This window comes from Ochotona princeps, chromosome 4 (assembly GCF_030435755.1).
Source record: "Ochotona princeps isolate mOchPri1 chromosome 4, mOchPri1.hap1, whole genome shotgun sequence".
Taxonomy (NCBI): domain Eukaryota; kingdom Metazoa; phylum Chordata; class Mammalia; order Lagomorpha; family Ochotonidae; genus Ochotona; species Ochotona princeps.
The window spans coordinates 94,568,250-94,590,894 of record NC_080835.1 but is presented as its reverse complement, the minus strand read 5'-3'; the positions used below and the strand labels follow the sequence as shown (position 1 = coordinate 94,590,894).

The 22,645-nt window shown below is 48.3% G+C and overlaps 1 protein-coding gene across 1 annotated transcript in view; it reads left to right on the top strand.

The window, feature by feature from the left end:
* The first annotated feature begins 4,344 nt into the window (after window positions 1-4,344).
* CLMP (CXADR like membrane protein) overlaps window positions 4,345-22,645 on the top strand; it is a 104,750-nt gene continuing 86,449 nt past the window's right edge. The window contains exon 1 of the mRNA XM_058664022.1: window positions 4,345-5,184. Coding sequence (XP_058520005.1) covers window positions 5,160-5,184 — 25 coding nt within the window. The 5' untranslated portion in view covers window positions 4,345-5,159. The remainder of the gene's footprint in view (window positions 5,185-22,645) is intronic.

The following is a 22,645-nucleotide window of genomic DNA, read 5'->3' as shown; positions in this document are numbered from 1 at the left end:
TGCTGCCCCAGCCCATGTAATGCCTGCCTTTCTTGGGATTCCCAGTGATTTTTATTGTCTGGATAATTGACACTGACAAGGAACTACATAGCTTTCTCATTCCGTTGTTAACACATTTCACATGTTGATATTTCTTCTTCTACCACACTGAGAAGACCCTTCAGGGCAAGCACTGCTGTGTAACTCTGGCTCTCTGGCTTCCAGCCCTGTGGGGTAGAGCCCAGTGTGGATGAGCTGTGGGTTGCTGAGCCACAAACCGCCCCCAGGAGGTCTTCCCATTCTGCTTTTCAGGCCCACAAAAGATGCTTCAGAATTAGCTAGAGTCAACTTAGCCCCCCAACACCCTCCCCAGAGTGAAACAAGCACCTACTGGCTGCCAGAGTCTACCTGGGAAAACTGGCTGGTGATGGCTCAGTCCCAGCTCAGGCCAGTCAGTTCCTGTGCTGGTGACCAGTGACCTAGTGCTGAAGGCATCTTGTTACGGTCATCTTGAGCAATGTGGCTTTAAACACACATTTGCCTACCTCCACACGTATCTGTTTTCATATGCACACCAGCCCACAAGCAACAAACAGCAATGATGTTACCAGGCTCTTGAGAAAGGCCACCACGGGTGGTAGAGAAGCAACAAGATTTGGAAAGTTTGTGTGAAAACCGCCTCTTCTGGAGAGACATAAAAGGGGGAATGTGGATGAAGGGAATTCAAGATTTTTTGTGCTATTTTTGTAGCTTTTATGTAGGCCTACAATTATCCTGAAGATTTTAAAATATTGCGAAACAGAAATGACAACAAAAACATCACCTTGTTTATATAGTTCCTCTCTCTTCTGTCTTTAATTAAGGAGTAGTTTTTTCGGCACATTCTTTTTCCTATTTTAATAACTTCTTTTTTTTCACTTTTTATAAAAGTAGAAATGATTTTTATTATTTTCCATGATACTTTTTTGTAGGTAAAGGAATTTCCTCCTTGCCCTCCCCTTTCTCCTTCCTCATTTTGCCCTCCTCCTGTTTACCCTTATTTTCTTACACTAGTATAGTCCTTCAGTAACAGTCATAAGTTTAACATCCTGCTATTTAAGTACATCATGGTGTGGTAGGTATAGGGAACGATAGAATACCTAGTAATATATTGTCAAAGTATACTGAATTTTCTCACTGGGAGTCTTCCACTTACTAGGTAGTAGAGATGCTGGCTGTGACGTGTCTTCACTTCTTGGTATGCTAGTCTTCATTATACAGTTCATCTATGAGAATATATGTATATACTTATTTACCTACTTTATTTTACATTTTGCATGAATGTTACCTGATATCAAAGAGATATCTGCTCCTTGTTCTTTTTGGATTGGTTTTTTCACTGAGCATAATGATTTCTAGCTGGGACCGTTTTGTTGCAAGTGCTAGAATTTAACCATTTTTAATGGTTGTGTAGTACTTGATGGAGTAGATGTACCACGGTTTCTTTATCCATTCCTCTTCCAGTGGCATCTAGGTTGCGTCCATGTCTTTGTTATTGTGGACTGTGCTGCTGTACATATAGGGCTGCATCTTGCTTTCTTGCATAAAGATGAAACTTCTTGGGACATACTCCCAGGAGTAGGGTAGCTTGGTCATACACCTATCAATTTTCAGTTCTCTGAGCACTCTCCATAATGACTGTCATAGTGGCTAGACTAGCCTACACTCCCAGCACATCCTTATTGTTGTGTATACTTATTTGAGGGGATTGGTTCCAAGTCCTCCTCAGATACCAAAATCTGTGGATGCTCATACTTCTTATATAAACACTTTGTATTTGCTTAAAACCTACACACTCTCCGAGACACTTTAAATCATTTCTAAATTACTTAAAGTCCTTAATACAAAGCTACACATCAATTCATTCACATGGGTTCAGTAACTACAATGAACCACTTGACTAACACACTCCAAATTTAAGTTTTATTTTTTGGAACCTTTAAAAAGGATTTATTTATTTTTTATTGGAAAGATAGATTTACAGAGGGAACAGAGACAGAAAGAAAATCTTCCATTTCTGATTCAGTCTCTTATTGAAAGCAATGAGCAGAGCTGATCTGATTGCAACCCAGGAGCCAGGAGCCTCCTCTAGGTCTCCCACGTGGGTGCAGAGTGCCAAGGCTATGGGTCATCCTCACTGCTTTCCCCAGCCATAAGCAGACAGCTAGATGGGAAGTGCAGCCCTCAGGACATGAACCAGTGCCCATATGAGATGCCAGTGTGTGCAGGCAGAAGATTAATCAATTGAGCCATCCCACCAACCCCTCTGTATTTTTTTAAGATGTGTAATTATTTTTTGGAAGGTACAGTGACAGAGTGAGAGATAGAATTAGACACAGAGGAGATTGATTGAGATCCTCCATCAATTGGCTCACTCACCAAATGGCCACAACATCAGGGGCTGAGCTAAGCTGAAGCCAGGAGTCGGGCTCTCTACCCAGGCCTCCCACATGGGTGGCAGGGCCATGTACCTAGGCTATCTTTCATTGTCTTCCCAGCATGTTAGTAGGGAGCCGCATCTGGAACAATGGACTTGGATTTGGCACATCATTATTGGATGCTGCTGTTGCAAATAACAACTTAACCCACTGTGCCACAACACCAGCTCCTCCAGAATTCTGGTTAAATAATATTTCCCAGTGGGTATAATGCTTGGCCTACAGTTAACACAGTGAACATATCCATATTCCATCTCTGAGTCCCTGAGTTTGAGCCCTGGTTCTGTTCCCAATTCCAACTTTCTGCTCGTACATTCTGGGGCTAGCGGGAGTACCAGCTGATGGCTTTTAGAGTTTGCTTTCCTGTAATTCGTACTGGAGGGAGGCCCAGATGGAGTCCCAATCCCTGTTTTCAGTCCCACCCAGGGCCTGGTCACTGTGGGCATTTCGGCAGTAAAGCAGCTAATTGAACATCTTGGCCTCTCTCTCACACTTTTTTCTCTCTGACTTTATCTCTTAAATATGCACACACACAGAGACATATACAATATATGCATTTCTAAGTACAATTGATTAAATTCATCATCGCAGAACCCATGAATATGGAAGGCTGACCTCATGCCCCATATTAGACAAGGAATATAAGGTGGAAAATAAAATTATTCAGAAAGAAATCTTTCAAGTACTTGCTCACATAAAATATTATCTATAATATTCTAATATAATTATACGTGGAATAATATTTTTAAACCTTAAATCACAAATAACACCAGCACGGGTATAGATATGCCTTAGTACTTTGTGATCTCAGGCAAGATTTTGAACCCGAAGTTGCAATTTTCTTCATCTTGATAATGAAACAAAAAAAAAAATGCCTCTGCCTTAGCTTTGTCATGAGCATTAAATAAAATGATAAATATCATGTAGTTAATGTGGTTCCTGGCCCATGGTGGTGTCCTTGATATACTAGCTCCAAAGCTTTTAAAAATGTCAATTACTAAGTTCTTTTCCCGTTGTGTCCTTGACACCTTACAGAGCATCTGCACAGGCGGGATGCATGCTAAGTAGTTAGGGAAGGAGGGGAGGGGGTGCGGCAACAGCAACTCCGCAGCGGTACTGGAGCTCCAAGGACAGTCTCTGCTGTGGCCAGCCTTTAAGTCACCCCCCCTCCCCCAGGCGTCAGCGTTCTCCCGCCGAAGATGGGGCTGGTTTTCTCCCTGGCTGGAAAGGAATGACCCAACTGAGAGCGCTGGAAAATCAGGGCAGAGTTGAGAGGACATTCGACCAGCCTTGGCGGGGCTGATCCCTTCTTCAGGGAGCCCCGGTTCTCAGAGCTCTCGCCCCAGCCGAAAGGTACCGGCTGCTGAGAGGTCGAAGGTGAGCGGCCGTGCGCAGCCGCCTCAGTGCGGCCCAAGGAGAGGCCCTAGGGGGACATGTGAGACTGCGACGGGGGAGTGTTCAGAGAGGCCCCGACGGTGCGGGACCAGCTCCAGGAAGCAGCGACCTGAGCTGGGTGGTCACCGCCCTTTCTTCCCCTATCTCTCCACCGCCCCGAAGGGCAGCACGGGTCTAACCCAGCCGGGCTGGAGTCCCCGTGCGCCTCAGCCAAGGGGTCGTGGCGCGCCGGGAAGCGCTCGCCTGGCCGAGAGGGGACTCCCCGCCCTCCGCCTCTTTTTCTTCCCCAAGGGAACTGATGCGTGTTGACCGAGGTCACCCGCACCGAGGTTTATTCAGACGCTTCTTAGGAAACCCCAAGCTTCTGAGGTGGCGCCTTGCCTGGTCTGCCCGCATCCGGTAGCAAAAAGAAGCCAATACAGACAGCTGGTGAGGAACGGCCGCGAGGTATCCCGACGGCCGTCAGGGCCAAAGGACTGCTCCGAGCCCGTGGTGTGGTATCTCCACTGCCCGCTTCCCCCGACAAAGTCCGAGGGCGCGGGCACGGGAGAGGAGCACGAAGCCAAGAGACCGTAGAAGGACAGGAAAGCAGCGCGCGACGTGCTAGAAGAAAAAGGCAGGGAGAGAAACTGAGGCAGAAAGCTTGAGAGAGAAAGAGGTGCCGAGTGAAGGACCAAGCCAGGACCGCGGGGAGCGGCAACCGGGCCTCACCCCGAAAAGTAGCCGATTCTCGCCTACTCCGAGTCAGCCCCACGCCGCGCGGGCGTCTCTCGTAGCCAAGCCGTCCCCAGGCCGCCCCAGCTCCCTGCCCGGGCCTCGCTCCCGGCCCCGAACGGCCTCGCCTGGCCGCCTGCGGGCGGACCCGGCCCCCGCGCCAGCCCCCAACGCTGCAGGGAGGAGGGAGCGCGAGCGAGCGAGGGAGGGGCTGCGGGAGGAGGCAACCATGTGGCTCCAGCTCAGCGTTTTCCCCCCTCTCTCTTTCTTCACTCCTTTTTCTTTCCAAACAGGGAAAAGTGTTCCACGAAGCGGTAGCGCCTTTCTGCCTCGGCTGTGCCTCCCTGACCCTGCTGCGGGCTTCCATCCCGGCGTGAGCTGTTCGGGAGAGCGCTGGAAGTCCCTCTGCGCCCCGGAGCGCAGGGCGCGGGGATCTGGGCGCGGGGCCGCCTCCCGCGGCCGCACATGGCTGCTGCCGCCCCGCGCGCACCCCAAGGCACCGCGCCCTGCTCGCCTAAGGTGCGTCTGCTGCACCCCGTCGCCAGCGAGCCAGGCAGTAGCTGAGCGGGGACGTGCCCGCTTCCAGGGACCGGGATGTCCCTCCTCCTCCTCTTGCTAGGTGAGTGCCTCGGGAAGGGCGGGAGTTTGGATGACCCAGGGGCTAGCAGAGCGCTGCGTCCCGGGAGGACGCCGGTTCCGACCCGTGATCCCTGGGCTCCCCGTGGGGTAAGCCCTTTGCTCGGCCTCCGCCTCCCCGCCGCGAATAAGCGCTTCTGGCCGCCGAGGACCGCCCAGAAGGCCCTTGAAAATGCCTCTCACATCTGGGCCCTGGAGCAGGACTGGGGTGGGGTGGGGGTGGGGTGAAGATGTCCCGATAGAGTTTGACCCGCAGAACGGTGTGATGTGAAGGGCCTGGGGGGGGGGGGTGGATTTAGTTTCTGGAGTATCTAGAGGAACTGAAAAAATCAGATAAGTGAAGATTTTCCAGGAATTTTTGTGCCAGGTTCCTCCTGGCTGGGGGAGTGGGAGGGGGAAGGGACACGCGTTTTGTTTCAAACAGGCGCGCCTCGGAGGGCTCCGATTGGAAACAGATGTGTTACTGAAGAATCGGAGGAAAGGAGTGGGGAAGGAGGCAGGGGAGGAGAGAGGAGAGGGGAGACGGGGAAAGCTGCAGAGCTCCTCCAAGGCTGGGAGGCGCCCTGGCTGCAAGTGGCCCCGGAGAAGGAAGGAAGGAGGAGAGAGAAAGGGCTGGGAAGGCGAGAGAAGAAGAGGAGAAAGAGAACAAGAGAATAGGAATAGGAATCAGAAAAGCTAGACAGAGGACTGAGCAAAGGGAGTGTGAAGGGACAGGAAAATGGGGAACTGAAGAAAGTGCGGCTCTTCTGTGAAAACAGGGCTGGGGCTCAGAGAAGGGTGCCCTCAGAATGTCTCCTGGGAGTGTCATCCAGGGCCAGAGGCCAGAAGGCGGATGCCCTGGCCTGGAGCAGGCAAGTCTACCCAATGCTGACCGTCTGGGATGTATGGCGTGCAGGGGCTCACTGGAGGTGATCTCTGGGCATCTGGGGGCTGTGGGGCAGGTAGAAGAAGCTGAGGACAAGCCTGATATGCAGTGGCTGGGCCTGGAAGCGGGGGCGCCAAGGTCAGCCTGGTTCAGAAGGTCCAAGAGTCGGTGAGCAGGGGTGGAGACCGAGAACTGCCTGGGCCTCCAGGCCGCTGGAGAGCAACTGCAGGCTCAGGACTGGCCAGCCGGTGGCCCTGGACAACTCCCTCACTGTCCAGAGATCCTGCAACAGGAAAACTAGGAGGTCCCTAAATCTCTTCTAGCTCTGACAGCTTGCACCCCCGGGAGTTTGAGCTAGGCTGATGTCTAGGAGCACCAGGGACCAGTGAAGGGAGGACACCTGGCAACAGGTGGCTTACGTTGTCTGCCTCATTTCTTTCTGAAACTTTACAGATCAGCCAGAACATGAGCACACGTGTCTGGGCCACCCCCAAGCTGCTGGTCACCCAAATCAGAGGAGCCAAAGGCAGACTGATCTAAGCTGCTTACAGTAGGACAAGTAGGGAGGTGCTATTTGCTAAGCCCTTTCAGATACCAGCCAGTTACTGCAGTGCTGTTGCTGTGCACGTCTGGCAAAGCTGGGTGGCACCATCATCTCTCTCACCGGCGTCTTACACCAAGTGTGACACTCAGGTGTTCTGTGCAATCAAATGTCCAGGCTGCCTTGTCAAAAAGTAGCATTCCTTCAAATCCCTGTTATGCCTTTAATCATGTGTGGCGTCTGTTAAGTCATTTATTCTTCACACCAACGCTGTTGGCTACCAGTTGTCATTATTCTCATTTTATAGTTGAGAAAATCATGATGTAAAGAGGTCAGTGCCTCGTGTTGGCAGTTAGCAGAAGTGGGATTGATACAGCGGGGTCCCTGTTTAGAGTGGGAAGAGAAGAGCAACTTTGGTCCCCATGGTCAGGTAAAGTCATGTGGTATGGCAGGCTGTAAGCCAGGTAATGATCACATTCTTAGTTAAGAAGAAAGGAGACACTGAGCATGACAAGGTTTGCGAAGTGTCAGCGATTTGCCACTCATCCTTACCGAGTGCCTACTGTGTGCAAGCGTGCGTCTGCTGTTTAACAAGCCCGTCAGGTGGCTACTCCGCTACAGCATCGCAGCTCCCACTTGTGGTTTACTTCTTGGATCTGGCTTTGTGCAGCTGTTACCCGCCAGGGTGGGCAGTGTCAAGCAGCAGGTTAGGCTGTCAGTTTGCACGCCTGTGTCCCCTATCGGACAGATAGTTCGAGTCCCAGCTCCTCTACTTTTTATTCAGCTTCCTGTTAATGGGTCTGTTGTTCTGTTTCTGAAAGTGGCACAAGCATTGGGGTCCCTGCTCCCCATGTGGGAGACCCGCATGTTGGCATTGCTTTAAGCCTGGTTCAGTACCAGCTAATAGGGACGTTTGTGGAGTGAGTTAGGGAATGAAAGATGCTCCCCCTCCCTTCTCTCACTGTTTCTTCCTCTCTTTGTCACTCTGCCTTTCGAATAAATAAATAAATCTACCTTTTTAAAAAAATTGTTACACACTAAATGTGGAGCAGAAAAGAGGACTGCTGATGGAATTTTACAGCACTAGGCTTTCATCCTTCATGCCCCCTCTTAAGCTGTCACCACATCTTGGGCCTTTGTCAGGCATCCTCAGGCTCATGACATTCTGGCTTTGAGTGGATTTATTTGTTCAAATAAGAGACTGGCAGTGAGGGAGGGCACTGGGTAAACTGACACCCCTGCATGGACCTGAAGAAGCGCATAGGGAAGGCGGTGCTGTGGGATGGTTTAGCCTTTGCAAAGTGGTTTGGGGAGAAGACCTGCAGAGTTAACCACTCTTACCAGTGTGGAGCTTCTGATCAGGGCAAGCACGGGATTTGACATCCTGTTCTTTGCTCTACAGGTTGAGAAGTTGGTGGGACTGAGGCAGTGCAGAGCCTAAAACAAGATGAGCCCATTGACTGCTTGCTTGCTTGGCCTGGCTCTGTGATGTGAACAAACAGGAATGCTCTGAGAGTTCAGTGGAAGGCAGAACGTGGGCATCTCTGTCAACCTGCCTGCTGTCCAGGCCCTTAGTAATTCCATCTCCCTTCCTCCTCCGGTCTTCTGTGGTAGCTGCCACAATGTGTCTCCTGCCCGGTCCCTCTTCACCCTTCACACTGCCTCCAGAGTGACCTTTTGAGGCAGCTGGTACAAGGTAAAAAGCTTGGATGCAGGAGCCTGGCAGGCTCTCTGTGTTTTTCCGAGTCGTTTGTCTTCAAAAAGGAGTTGGGGTGGAGGATCTTGAATTCAGTTTCTGTAATTCTGCGTTTGTTTTTCTGTCTTCCAAAAACCTTCACTAGGCTCCCTAGCTTTTATGATTGGGAACCAGCCCTTCATTCTCAGAGTAAGGGTTTTATAGCCGTAATAATTCAAAACTCGCCCCACTCCTGGATAACTCTCCAGGAAGTATGAATTATTTTCTGTGCCCTAATTCTTTCTGATTCTATGTTTTTGCCCCCTTTTTTTTGCCCACCACCAAAAATGCCATCATACTCCCCATCCTCTAGGTGTCACCCCAAATACCACTTAATTTACAAACGTGTTCACCATTTCACGTGGATCCCCTCTTTCTTTGCTTCCTTGAAATTCCAGTAGCCTTCCTGTAATGCAGTGATGGTTCACAGGGTTATCTAATGCTCCCATTAGTGTGCGAGCTCCTAAGAACCTATGCACTTTTTCTTAAAAGAGAATTAAATTTTTGAAGCATGTAAGGTTAAGAGATGTGTAAGATTTGGAGAATTCCTGCTGCTTGACTGTGAGACAGCACAATGGTGAGGATCCCAGTTTTCAGTTCCACTTGCTCCTCTGCTGCCTTGTCCATTGACTCAAACAGCACCAGGGCTTTGTAAAAATACATGGAACATTACAGGGACATGGACCTGATAATGCAATGGGACTTCACGAAGTCTATGGGACATTTATGTTATTCCAAGTCCCCTTTCCTTGAACATTTTGAAACTGTCTTATAAATGTGTTACATAAACTTACTGTGTTGTATTGAATGTGTTTGGTCTGGATTAACAATAGATTTCATCACAGAAACTTTTGCCAGTGTGAGGAAAGAGCTTGATTTTCCATAAAATGAGTTTGAGAAAACTTGAATGTATAGTCCATTGGTCTGTAGCATAATAACAGGTCTCAGTAGAGTTCCATATCCTTACTTCATTTTCCTACATTGATGGTGATGGTCATAATAATGCTATGTTCCCAGTGGGCTCATTCCTGTCTCATTCTGTTTTTGTCTTGTGCTCAGCCAGACAGTGTACACATGAGTGTCTTTCATGAACATATCCAATGGTAATGAACTAGACAGACTTTTTAAAGGTTGAGTTGAAGATGATCGGAACTGGGGAAAAGCTAAGAAACTAAATTAATGATTCTAATAATTTTGAATCATTAACACCTCTGAAAATCTGGTAAAAAATATGAACCCATTTCTTAGAAGAAGAAATACGCACACACACGCACACACACACAATTTTGCCAATAATTTCTGGGTGCTCACTGGCTTCCGGATCTGCTTCCTTGGAACTCAAGTTAATCCTTAATCTAAACTTAATTTTGTTTTATGATGAAGAATAAACCAAATTTCAGAGATATTTGTCTGGGGTGATAGAATATGTTCAGGAGAATGGCTCTCTCCTCCCTTCAGCTCATGGAATAAGCATCAAGATCCCAATTGCTCTTCCAATGCTTCAACTAAATGAGCTCAACAGTGAATAATTGGCATAGGTTTTTATGTTGAGAAATTGCCTGAAAATAGGGCAGATGTCGTAACAGTTTAATTTAGCCATCATAACTGGAAATTCTGGAATCTTCTGCGGTGTCATGTATAGTGTCTGCTATGTTTAAGATAAGGAATCAGTACTCCAAAGCCCTAAAGGTTGAGTGTGCTTGTGTAAAAAGCAGGACTACACATGAATAATTCCGGGTCCTTCATCATTTTGCTGGGTTATCCCAGGCACATGAAAACACTCTGAGCTTCAGTTTCTGCCTTTGTCAAATGAGGGTATTAGACTAAGCCTGTCTCTAAGTTTCCTTATATCACTAACATTTTTCTAAGTTTCTGAATTCGGTCAAGATGTAGTTGAGATCAAGAACATACGGGTATCACCTTATTTAACCTGATTTTGTTCAAGCATTATCCACTTGTAGCATTTGGTAACATATATAATTATAAACCCAGAAGCAGCAGCTAACTAAAGTGAGAGAGGCAACGATCTCTGGTCGAAATGCATGGTGGACTCGTTAGCACTCCATTCAGGGTCAGGGTGATGACCAGATCCCCTGGCCAGAAAGTTTAGCAGTGGAAATGCTCACAAAAGGACCTCAGTCCACCTCGGCCATGGAACATCCAGGAATGATTTTGGTGTAGAGCATCTATTGTCTAGAAATATATGTAAGCATCAAGCACTTCCTCATTTTTTTTTAACTTAAAAAAATTTTTTAAGATTAAGGCATAATTTGCCTACTCATTTAATAAACCATACGCATTAAAAGTGTATAGCACAATAGATTCCTTGTGTGGATTTAGATTTGTGGTTGGGATTTGAAATATGAATCGTGTATATGTAGCTCACTTAGCATTTCTCAAGAAGAGGTTATTTGGCTAGGATTATTATGACAGTGTCATTTCTCATGTTGGCGCAGTTGTGAGCAGTTTATGGAATGTACTCACCCACCTTATTATCCTCAAGTTGTTCTTTGACAGTAAATGATAGTATTGCTCCACTGAACAGATGAATAAACAGAGGTGCAGAGAAATAACGTGTGCTTCTCAACTCCCATCAGTCAACATCTGAGCCTGGACATCCACCCAGGACTTTGGATTCCAGAGACCACGTTGTCTCTCCTTAGCAGTTATTCTGCAATCAAGGCCCTGTGCTGCTGAGAAGAGGGTATCTGGGGGAGACGGCGCTTTGGTTTCAGAGTGCCAAATAATAAATCCCGAAGTAGAAAATGCTATTGGAACGCTCACCAAGCCCCATTCCCCGCACCACCCAAATGGCTGACAGTGTATTTGCATTAATGATCATTGCTCAAAAGCCGGAGTTACTATATTCTCCAGACGTGGATTATTCATTCTCCCTAATTATCTGGAAGACTCTGCCGGTACTCAGTTACCATTGTAGGGACTTGCCCTGCTTTTGGGGTTGAGTGCGTGAGCTTCCCTCTTATTAGGACATAGTCCCCAGGCTGTGGATGTTGAAGAGTCTCTAGACTGAGGATAGCTTCACATTGAGTGTTGCTTTTTCTAGTTAAACTCCTGATTCTAGTAGTTCTCATTTGTTTCCTAGAGAAAGAGTGCAGACTCTCCCCTATCCCAACCCACACATTCTGGTTATCTGAGCTTCCTGGAGTCTAGTGAGAGAGAGAGAGAGAGAGAGAGAGAGAGAGAAAGCTTGTTTTCTTTGGCACCGTGCAGAGCAAAACGGCAGAGAGCTGAAGTCCAACCTTTATTTCATTGGCGGCAATCTGTTGGATCCCTGTCTGTATAGCCTCAGCCCAAGTCTGGCGGTGATAAGGCTGAGTGCTGGCTTTGTTCAGGAAGAAGGCAGGAGAACGCTCTTTCCTTTGGCCCACGTGGAGAAGAAAAAATGGACAGCTTCAGAATTGTTCCTCTGTCAGCGTGGAATATTGGAGGCTTTTCTGCAGAGGGGTAGTGCTTGGAGTCTGGGGGTTTGAAGGCGTGAAAGCAACAGTTGGGAAGAGAGGGGAGGAAGAAGAGGAGGAGGAAGAGAGGATAGAGATGATAAAAGAGGACAGGGGATGGCTGAACTGGCTTCCTGGTCCTTGCAGAGCAGCGGCTGTGAGCTCGTTCCTTGCTGATGGGGGCAGTTGCTCACTGACCTCCTGTTGGAGATCTGTGGTGCTCACATCTGAGCTGTCACACTTCCAGCTTCACTCACACACTCGCGCTCCTGCAGCGGTGGCAGTAAGGAGAGCTCTGAGGCACCAGCAATACAAAAGTCACAGGATCTAAGAATTCAGCCTGGTGGGGAAGTGTATTTGTAAACAAGTAGTGAGTGATGTACACCAGGGCGACCACGGAGGAAAGTACCCAGGTTTCTCAGAATTCCAAGAAGGAAGTACTTAATGACCTGCTATCCGTGGAGACAGCGTCTTGAACACGTCTGCAAAGACTGCCTAATACTCCTCTGTCCTGCTCAGCACCTGTGCACCAGTGAAGTTGGTGGGGTCTTGGACAACTCCACCCGCATCAGAAAGGATGGATCAATCAGTGTGCGTCCATGGCCTTCCGCCAGCTGTTTCATGGAGGGATTGTGTCTCCTGTGTCCTTGCCTGTTGAAAGTTACAGCTTTATTCTTCATCACAACCTGCCAGCTGCAGAGCTATCTCTCTTTCTGCATCCCTTGGGGGATGTTAAAAAGAAGAAGAAGTAAATCTATAAATTGGATGTTTTAATTTGCACTGGCCAAGGTCTGTTCACCCAGGGCCTGTAGGGTACTCAGAGCACAGAGCAAATGGGTTTAAACCACAGAGGCCTTCTCAGTCTCAAAAGAAAGCCATGCATGGAACAGCGACTCAGCCCCTGACATATTCTTACTTCTATTTCTTGGTCTGGAGCTGGAAAAAAAAAAATAAAATCCCTGAGAGGGAAATTGCTGTGTGACTTCATTGTTTAAATTTAGGCCTAGGTTGGTAGGGATCATTCAGACTTGGAGCAATACGCCTTCTAGCCCAACCTCTGTCACTTCTCATTACTTCCAATGACAGTTCCAATTATTTCCAATCATTCTTCAAGGGAAGAGTGGGGGAAGGCACAGAAGGCTTCCACGTGGACTAGCCATGGAGCAACTGCTGTACGAGCTGGCCCCTGGGGTCCCCAGAGTCGGGCTGGCTGCCTAGCTCAGCAGCTTCATAATTGCATGACCTTGAGCAAGGGACTTCACCTCTCTAACCTTACTTTTCTCTATAGTTGTGACATTTGTAGCAGTGTCACAGGGGTTTTGTGTGTGTGTGTGTGTGTGAAAATTAAAGGAGAGAACCCAGTGAATGCACAGCTGTTATGATCATGATTGGTATTGCTGGCTGAGGGTCAATCAGTCTAAGAATATTTGGAGGGTCCACTTGCTGTCTTGCTGACGTTTGATCATCAGAGCCAGCCTCAGGGCTCTGGTTGTTGTTGCTTCTCTACCCTACAGGGAAGTTTCTAGTGTCCTTCAGGGAGTATTGCTTTGCTGCAGGACATCCAGAAACTCATAGACCCCATCTGTGTCCCATCTGCTGCCCACTACTCTGAGAGAGTAACTTTTGTGTTGTTTTGCCCTGGGCAAGTGGTGTCCTTCCTAGGCTGTTCAGCACACAGGCTGGCAGGTGCTGCAGCATTTGCATAGCCAGTAATCTTTCTTTTTCCCCAGGCTGTGGGCTCCCTGCACCCTGCTCATTAGTGCTTGTGCCAACTTGGATTGCCCCAGCTGGGTCAAATAACTGGTTAGTTCATTTTTACTTTCAACATCAAGTAATGCCTTATTGAGCAACTGCTATGTAACTGGCATTGTACGAGGGACTTTCATGCAAGTAATTTCTTTTCTCCTTACAAACAACCTGCGGGCCTGGTATAGTCCCTAGCTACAGGTCGGAAAAATGAGGCTGAATTAGTAATACAGTCTCTCCTATGCTGTACAGCCTGAAGACAGCCAAATGACAGGTGTGAAATGAGTTTACCTTCTGCCTCAGCACTGATTTGGAACACAGCTTGGACTTGGTCTTTGAGGACTTGGCCTCACTTCGCTGTCCATCTATTGCGCAGTCATTTGTCCTAACTGAAGGTAAACTCTAATGTGCCCAAGTCATATTCAAGATGTGCTGAATTACAGTTACTTTTTGAATTTGAGAAAGAAGGTGAGAAGAATAATGTTTATTTTCCCACTGACTTGAACAGTAAGTGTGACTTTTCTTCCAATGAAAAGAGGGCTAAACTGATGCCTCAGATCCCTGAGGACCCAGGAGTTCCGCTAGGAAGTGCCCCTCTAGCTAGGCAGGCAGAGGCCTCGTCCCCATTTGCTTTCTTTTTTTTTTTTTTTCCCATTTGCTTTCCTCTGGGGGAGTTCCATTCCCCCCAGTGCTAGCCAATAGGAAAGTGCGCCAGGCTCTCACCCTGCTGAGGTCCCTCCATCAGAAAGAGAGCTGGGAAAGGAGGCCACCTCTCTGTAGCCACTTTTTTGCTCCATTGCCTCTCGCCTGCTGTTCCAGGAGCCCTGCCACTTCCAAAGCCCGAAGCAAGCCAGGTGACAGTCCTCCACATGCTGCCGTCCTCGCCTTTCTCTTACTCCCAGATCCTGCACTTAATGAGAGATAGAGGGGGAAGAGATGATGGGAACTTTGGAGCCCTCAGCTCTCACCATCATTTCTTCTGCTGTCCTCCCCCACCTCTCCCAATGCACACCTGTCTTAGCATTTTCTGTTGCTAGAATGAAACAGTTGAAGCCAGCAAACTTCTAAAGAGTAGGTAGGGGTTTATTTGGCACCTGGTTTCGGAAGTTGAGTAGTCCAATATCAGGGTTCCAGCATCCGGTGGGGGCATCTGTGTTGGATCAGCAGGTGACTGGGACATGCCATAGGGAGGCACAGCAGGCATGGCAGCTCAGGTCTCATTCTCTTCTCAGGAAGCCATGATTGAATGTCCTCCTGACCTCATGTAATGCCAGTAATCTCACAAAGGCCCCTCCAAACCCCACTAACATGGGATGTTGGGGATGAAGTTCTCAACATGTCAATTCTGGGGATAAACGTTCAAAATATAACACCATTCCTGAATTATTTGGCCTCCACTAGCCCTAAGCCAACGGGAATGCTGACCACTGACCCTTGCTTAAAAGAACCTTGCATTTCCCTGGGCCCAGTTGCCTCTTCCTCTCCCCGACCACCCTCCCATACTCTCCTCTCCCCAGATGGAGAAATCTGCTGTCCTGTTGGTAAGCTCAGAATACCTTGTTCACACCTTTGGAATAGCATAGGTCACACTGTGGTGGGTGGTTTGTGGCCCTGTCTTTTCTGTGTTGTCAGGAAGCAGGTGACAGTATTATCAGTAGTACCAAGTCCAGTGGCTAGCATGTGTTGGAAAGTGAATGAATAAAGGAACAAATAATCACATTTACAGGTGCACAATTAATGAATGTAAAAGTTGTTGAAAGTTTAAAATGTTACTTCTCCCTCGAGAATCTTTAGTGGGTACTTATTTTTTTCCTTTTTAGTATATGTACTGCCGAAACAAGCACTAATTTTCTTTCTTTTTAAGATTTATTTATTGATCCCATTATGATAGCCTAGGGGGCTAAATCTTCACCTTGCATGCACCAGGATTCCATATGGGTGCCGGTTCATGTTCCGGCCGCTCTGCTCTTCATCTAGCTCCCTGCTTGTGGCCGGAGAAAACAATCAAGGACGATCCAAAGCCTTGGGATCCTGCACCCTGTGGGAGACCAGGAAGAAGCTCCTGGTTCCTGGCTTCAGATTGGCACAGCTCTGGCCATTGTGGTCACTTAGGAAGTGAACCCTAAGTAGATGGAAGATCTTTTTCTCTGTCTCTTCTCTCTGCAAAATCTACCTTTCCAAAAACAAACAAACAAACAACAACAACAAACAACAAATCTTTTTAAAAAATTGAAAAAGTTAAGATTTATTTGTTTATTTGACAGGCAGAGTTATGGGTGGGGAGCGGACTTGTATCCGCTGGTTCACTCTCCAAGTGGCAACAATAGCCGGAACTGAGCTGGTCTGATGCTAGGCGCTTCCTCTGGATCTCCAGAGGCAGGGCCCTAAGCAGTTGGGCCATTCACCACTGCTTTTTCTGGGCACAGTAGCAGGAAACCTAGACCAGAAGTAGAGCAGCTGGGACTCAAATGGGTACCTGTACAGAAAACCGATACCACAGGCATTGGCTTTATCTGTTACTCCACAGTGCTGGCCCCACTGGGGATTTTTTTGCTTTACTAAAGACCCAATAGAAATGATCATTTGGGGCATGGAAGAGAAGATGCTACAGGCAGAGGGCCTTTTCCAGTCTCAAGATCTCAGCTCTAGAGCCCAACACGATGGCTTGATTGGCTAAATCCTCACTTTGCAAGCATTGGGATCCCACATGGGCACTGGCTCATATCCTGGCTGTTCCATTTCCCTTCCAGCTCCCTGCTTGTAGCCTGGGAAAGCAGTCAAGGATGGCCCAAAGCCTTGGGACCTTGTGAGTGAACCAATGGATGGAAGTTCTTTCTCTCTGTCTCTTCTTTATAACTCTGTCGGTCCTATAAAAATTTTTTTTTTAAGATTTATTTGATTTTTATTGGAAAGTCAGATATACAGATGGGAGGAGAGACAAAGATCTTCCGTCCAATGATTCACTCCCCAAGTGAGTGCAACTGCCAGTGCTGCGCGGATCGGAAGCCAGGATCCAGGAACTTCTTCCGGGTTTCCCACACGGGTGCAGAGTCCGAAGGCTTTGGGCTATCTTTGACTGCTTTCCCAGGCCACAAGCAGGGAGCTGGATGGTAAGTGGGGCTGCCGGGATTAGAACCGGCGCCCATATGGGATCCCGGGGCTTTCAAGGTGAGGACTTGAGCTGCTAGGCCATGTCACCGGGCCCAAATAAAAATTTTGAGAGGGACCAAGGCCTTTGGTGCTGGAGGTTCAATAGCACTGTGCAGGAACAGACCCCAGAGGGAGGTGCCAGGCATGGCAAGATCCTCTGCTTTCCAGCTGTTCATGAGGGAGGTGGTGCCATTCAGTCCTTTCGTATTTTGGCGATTTCTCTTCTGTTTAGTAATTTTTAGGGCCTGTCGCTTCTTCTTCCAGCATTGTCCTGAACTTTAGCCTTGTTATGGACAAGGTCAACCCAGCAATGATGGCTTGCTCCTTCTCTGGCCTTTGGTAGGTCCTCTGGGATGAAGCAGCAGGGTCCAGCATGGGTCCAAAGCCTGCTCTGAACTCCCTTGCTGCTCCAGGGTGGCCTGAGATTTGTTCGGTGGGCAGTGACCGAGCACCCTGTTAGGCTCAGGGCTGAGGAGGGCTTCCTGAGGATGTGGACTGCAGGATTTTCAGTGCCAGCGGTCTTGGGGATACCCTTCCGTTGGTCCCCACTCAAAGTATGTACCTCACACTGTCGCCATTGGTTTCACCATGGAGCTTACTGGAAATGCAGATTCCCACCCCCATTGTGGCATCACTGAATCAGTCTGCACAGTAGCACGATCCCCTTGGAGAAAACAACAGAATAAAAACCTGAACGCCCCTCGAGCTGCCCTTACAACATGCTTGACAGGACGGGGCAAAGGAAGGTGCACACTTGGATGGTCTGATCTGGGACATTTTTTGCTGTGCCACGGAAGACTGAGGTTTACATGCTCGTAGTACCCTAGTCAACTCACTCGGGGAGTGAGAGGCCTGCAGGGTGCTGAGGTGATGGGGCAGTGAGTCGGCAGTGCATGAGCCTTTCCGTGCTGCCTGCAAATGATGCTGTTCTTGCTTCCCAGCCTGGGCCCTCTGCATGGGAGGCGCGAGTGTGGGAGCTGACAGCAGATGAGCTGGGATGTGTGCAAGAACAGCAGCAAGCTGTGCCCTTGGGGCCTAGGGCTCAGAGATGTGACATGCACGGACACTGAAGCCTACAGCTGGGCCTGTGTTAGGCAAATAGTAGACTTAATTCTTGACTGTTGTGAATTGATGGGATGAGGAGGTTGTTATTCAGAAGTGCCCGTTTTCCTGTTTGAGGCCTGATTTTTGATCTGAAGGAGCTAGCCTAGCTGTGCAAACTACTATGGCCTACCTACCCTGTGTGGTCCTTCCCATGGGGATCACACAACCTGGACACAAACCAAAGTGACCGAATCAAAGCTCCAGATGAAAAGATGCTTGGCTACACATTCAATACACTTCAACACCTTTTCCAGTCTTAGCTTACCTCAGAGTGAACCTGGGTCAAGGCAGTTAGTCAAGGTTTCAAGTGGGTTTTATTTGTTTTTGTTGGAAATGTAGATTTACAGAAAGAAGGAGAAGAAAAGAGAGGGCATTCATCCACTGGTTCACTCCCCAAGTGGCCGCAATGGCCAGAACTGAACTGATCCAAAGCCAAGAGCCAAGAGCTTCCTCCAGATCTCTCACATGGATGCAGGGGCTCAAGGACTTAGGCAATCCTCTGCTGCTTTTCCAAGTCATAGGCAGGAAGCTGGATCAGAAGTGAAGCAGTCGTGACGTAAACTGGTGCCCATATGGGATGGGGACACTGCAGGCAGAGGATTAGATTGCAAAGCCACAGCACTGACTCCCTTGTAGTATCTTCGGAAAACCTTCTGACCTGTCAGGTATTTAAAAAAAAAAAAAAAAAGTGCCAAGCAGGGTAGGAAATGATATTTGTCTTTGTAGGATTACAGAACAGCCTTGAAAGGAAAGAAGCACAACCCACATTTGTCAATTTTTCTGTCTCTTGCAAATCACATGCCCAGTAGGGAGCTGGAAATAAGGGCAGCCCAAGGGAGGAGTTGACAGGCAGGCCTGTAGATGAATGTGCTCAGGCACAGCAGATTTCTGCTGTGATATTAATCCCACCCTGACATGGAGACATCAAACTGTCGCTTTACTCATAAACAGGAGAGATATTTCTGACCTAGGTTGACTCTAAGAACAGTTTTTCCATGCATACTGCTTTCCCTGGGCTCTCAAAGGGCTTGTTTGGGTGGGTGGATCTTAGAAGAAATGACAAATCTCAATTATGGCGCAACTGCGGTGTGCTGTGTGCTGTGGGTGGTTGTCTGGGACCCATGACCCAGTTCTTCACAGTCTGATGGGGGGACCAGATGGACAGAAGGAGAAGCAAAAGGAATAAGGTCAAGTGGAGTGAAATTCAAGGACAAAAGATCCACACAATGAGTGAAATGAGAGATTTGGAAAAGAGTCGTCAGCAAAAGGAAAGGTTCATTTCCTGAGCTGTGGAGCAGGGACATGTGTAGCAGGAGGCACAGTCTGCATCCCTGGAGGCCACTGTGTGGGGAGGGAGTCGAGCGAAGAGGCACAGGGAGCCTGGGGCCTGGGAGAGACCAGGGAGACGTGTGGGGGCGGAGGCTGTTGAGAAATCGCCGTTCAGTCTCATTCTGGGAACCAGGCACATTTCTAGTTTATAGGCCAATTTTTACCACCAGCTAAGGTGGTGGTAAGTGATGGTGGGCATCTCACTTTCTGGTTCTCATTTTTCTCCCTTTATCTGAGAGGCAGGGAGACACTGAGAGAGCATGATGGAGAGAGTGAACTTGTGTCCACTGGTTCATTCCCCCAGGTGCTTTGAATGACTGCGGCTGAGTCGGTAGCCCTAGCCGACAGCCAGGATCTCGGTTTAGATCTCCCACAGGCGCTCAGCTCCTGGAGCCATCACCTGCTGTATCCGAGGATGTGCATTTACAGGAAACTGGAGTCATGAGCAGAGCTGGGACTTGGACCCTGGCACTCTACTGTGCAGTATGGGCGTCTTCCCAGGTGATGTGCCTCTTGGTTTAATTTTCAGGAGAGCCTGCAGAGCCTAAGCATCTTCACACATGGCAGATATAGGGCTCTGCAGTATTTCTTTCTGGGGCACCCAATCCCATCTTAGACCCCTCATGCTCTTGCCTTGAGCTGGGGAGGAGAGCACCCCTCTCTGCATGCTCACTGGTTTCCCTGCCGCTCCAGCTCTGGCTCGGACCCCCCTGGAAAGCTTCCTTCGCCACAAATGGAACCTCATTTTCTTCCTAGACCTTATAGTCCCCACTGTAAGGGGACTGTGCCCACTGCATTTCTGTCTCAGGTCATTGCACCTGTTTGTTCCTCACTCTGGAGTTTCCAGCTCTTTACAAAGTTGGTTCCTGTCTCTCAAACTTCACTGCAAACACCACTTTCCCTGAGACCTTGCCTGAACCTCCTTAGTGTAATAGCCACTTGTTCCGAGCCTGTATCACATAGCCCATTTCTCCCCGACATTTTCCACACTCTTTTTTAAAGATATATTTATTTTTATTGGAAAGGCAGATTTACAAAAAAAAAGATAGAAAGAAATATCTTCTATCCGCTATTTCACTCCCCAAATGACTACAATAGCCAGAGCCAAGCTGTTCCAAAGCCAATAGCTTCTTCTGGATCTCCCTCGAGGGTGCAAAATCCCAAGGACTTCAATCATCCTCTACTACTTTCCAAGGCCACAGGCAGGGAGCTGTAGGGGAAGTGGGGCAGCCGGAACATGAACCAGCACCCATATGGGATCCCAGCTCTTGAAGGGGAGGATTAGCCAGTTAAGCCATCGTGCTGGGCCCCCCACTCTTTTTAATCTCCCTTTCTGTCTTAATCCCCATGGTTGTTATAAGAAACTACTATAAATTCAGTGATTTACAAACAATAGAAATTTATTTCTTACTGTTCTGTAGACGGAGAAGTTCACAGTCAAGGTACTGGTAGATTCAGTGTCTGCCTTGTAGAGTCATCTTCTTGCTGTGACTTCATACGGAGGAAGGCAAGATAGCTTTCCGGGATCTCTTTAATCAGGCCACTAACTGCATTCACGAGGGCTTCACTGTCATGGTCTAATTGCAAAGTCCCTGCCCCACATGCCGTCCCGCAGCAGTTGGGGGTCAGGATTTCATCAGCTGCACTTCAGAGTAGAAGGGAAGCAACATTCAGGCTATTGCAATGTAGTCGTCTCCTGTCTCTGTGCCATCCTAGCTTTGTGTACCTCGTTCCCTCCTATGTCCTAGTGCTTGGAAAGTGCCTGCCACAGAACGGCCCAATCTGTTTATGATGGACATGGACGTAATGCTGTTTTCTGGGTAGCATACATAACAACAGAGGGGCTTTAGATACGAACCAAAGGCATTTTATGGCCCTTTATGTGTAAATCACTTCATAGACACTGTGTCACTTTAGCTTCCTGGCAACTCTACCAAGTTGGTCCTATCAGGATTCCAACTGACAGCCGAAGACACTCAGTGTCGCTGTCCTGCAGCGATGGACTTGGTGCACGGAGCCCATAATAACACGCTTGGACTACTGACTGATGATCAATAGCCAAAATTTATTAGGGGCAACAGACTTTATATGCTGAGGGTCATACGGGATTAGGGTAGAGATACTTAGTTCATCAACAGAACCATCAACTGTTTCTATGCCTTAGTTTGGAAGTCCTTTTGCCTTGTATATTACTTCCTACTCAACTGTTCTTATACAATGATATCTCATCAGGTATACAAAAGGTAGCCATACAGTTGTTCTCATGCAAAGGATATCCAACCAGTCACACACAAGACATCCATTCAGTTGTTTATCATACAAATATTGTCCCATCAACTGTAATCCTGTGCTCGCTGACTACGGTGGCTGACCTACGGTCACAATGTCCTCCTACAACTCAGTATTATAGGTTGAGAACTTGCTGAGGATCACACATCTAGTAAGCGGTAAAAGCTGGATTTGGACCCAGGCATTTTGATGTTGGAGCTGGTGCCATGAGTTAATTGCTACTTGTGTCAGCTAAGGTAGTGCTTCTCAGAGTTTTAGGACTTACCTGGGAATCTTGTTCAGATGCAAGTTTTGGTTTACTAAGTCTGTGATAGGGCCAAAGATCCTGGTTTTCCACGAAGTTCACAGCCGGTGCTGCTGGGTTCTGGAATACACAGCTTTCAAGGAGAAAAGGGAAGTGGGGATGGGAGAGAAACTGAGGCACCGAGAACCCGAAGGCTTCGGGTAATTTATGTAACTAATTAATGGCAAGGTTGGGGCTCCAGCTCCAGCTTGGCTCCCAGCCCAGAGCTCCTTGAACACACCAACAAGATCCAATGTTTCAAAGCATACATCCATCTTCAAAGACCATTTGTAGAAATGCAGAGACATGCATTGGAGAATGCAAGCAGGGCCTGTGAAGGCCTTTCTGGGACAGGGCAGGACAGGTTTCCCCAGAATTTCCAGCCTCCTCAAGCAAAATGCCCAACCTCTGGCTGTGTGAGCTGCCGTATTACTACTCCCTCGGCTTCCGGGGGGGGGGCGGGGGAACAACTTTGCTTGGGATCGCTGCGTTCCCTCCCTTGCTCTAGTTTTGCCATCATGCTATTTGTTGTAATGAATGTCTGCTTGCCTGTGCACCTCTACCCTGCATCACTCCTCTCTGTTTTTATTTCCTGGTACAGAAGCTTAGGTATAGATACTTGACATGCTTATACAACTGCCCCTCCCGCCACCCAGCAAACACCGCTTTCTGGAAGATGCTCATCCACCCTCCGTTTGAGCAGGCAACAGGAGCTCAGTACTTGGGGGGAGCACTTTCCACTCTAAGACAGCTCTTACCATGAGCAATGACCTTCTGCTCCAAGCTGGAGTCTCTCCTCCTGCAAACTGCCACCAACTGGCGCCTCAAAGATGAGTTACTGCCACAACTCCCTTAACATTCAAGGGCCCTTTGCTTTATAAGGTGAAGCTTAAAAACCTTTGAAACGGTCCGATGCCGGGTGTTTTCATGGACAGGTCACACAC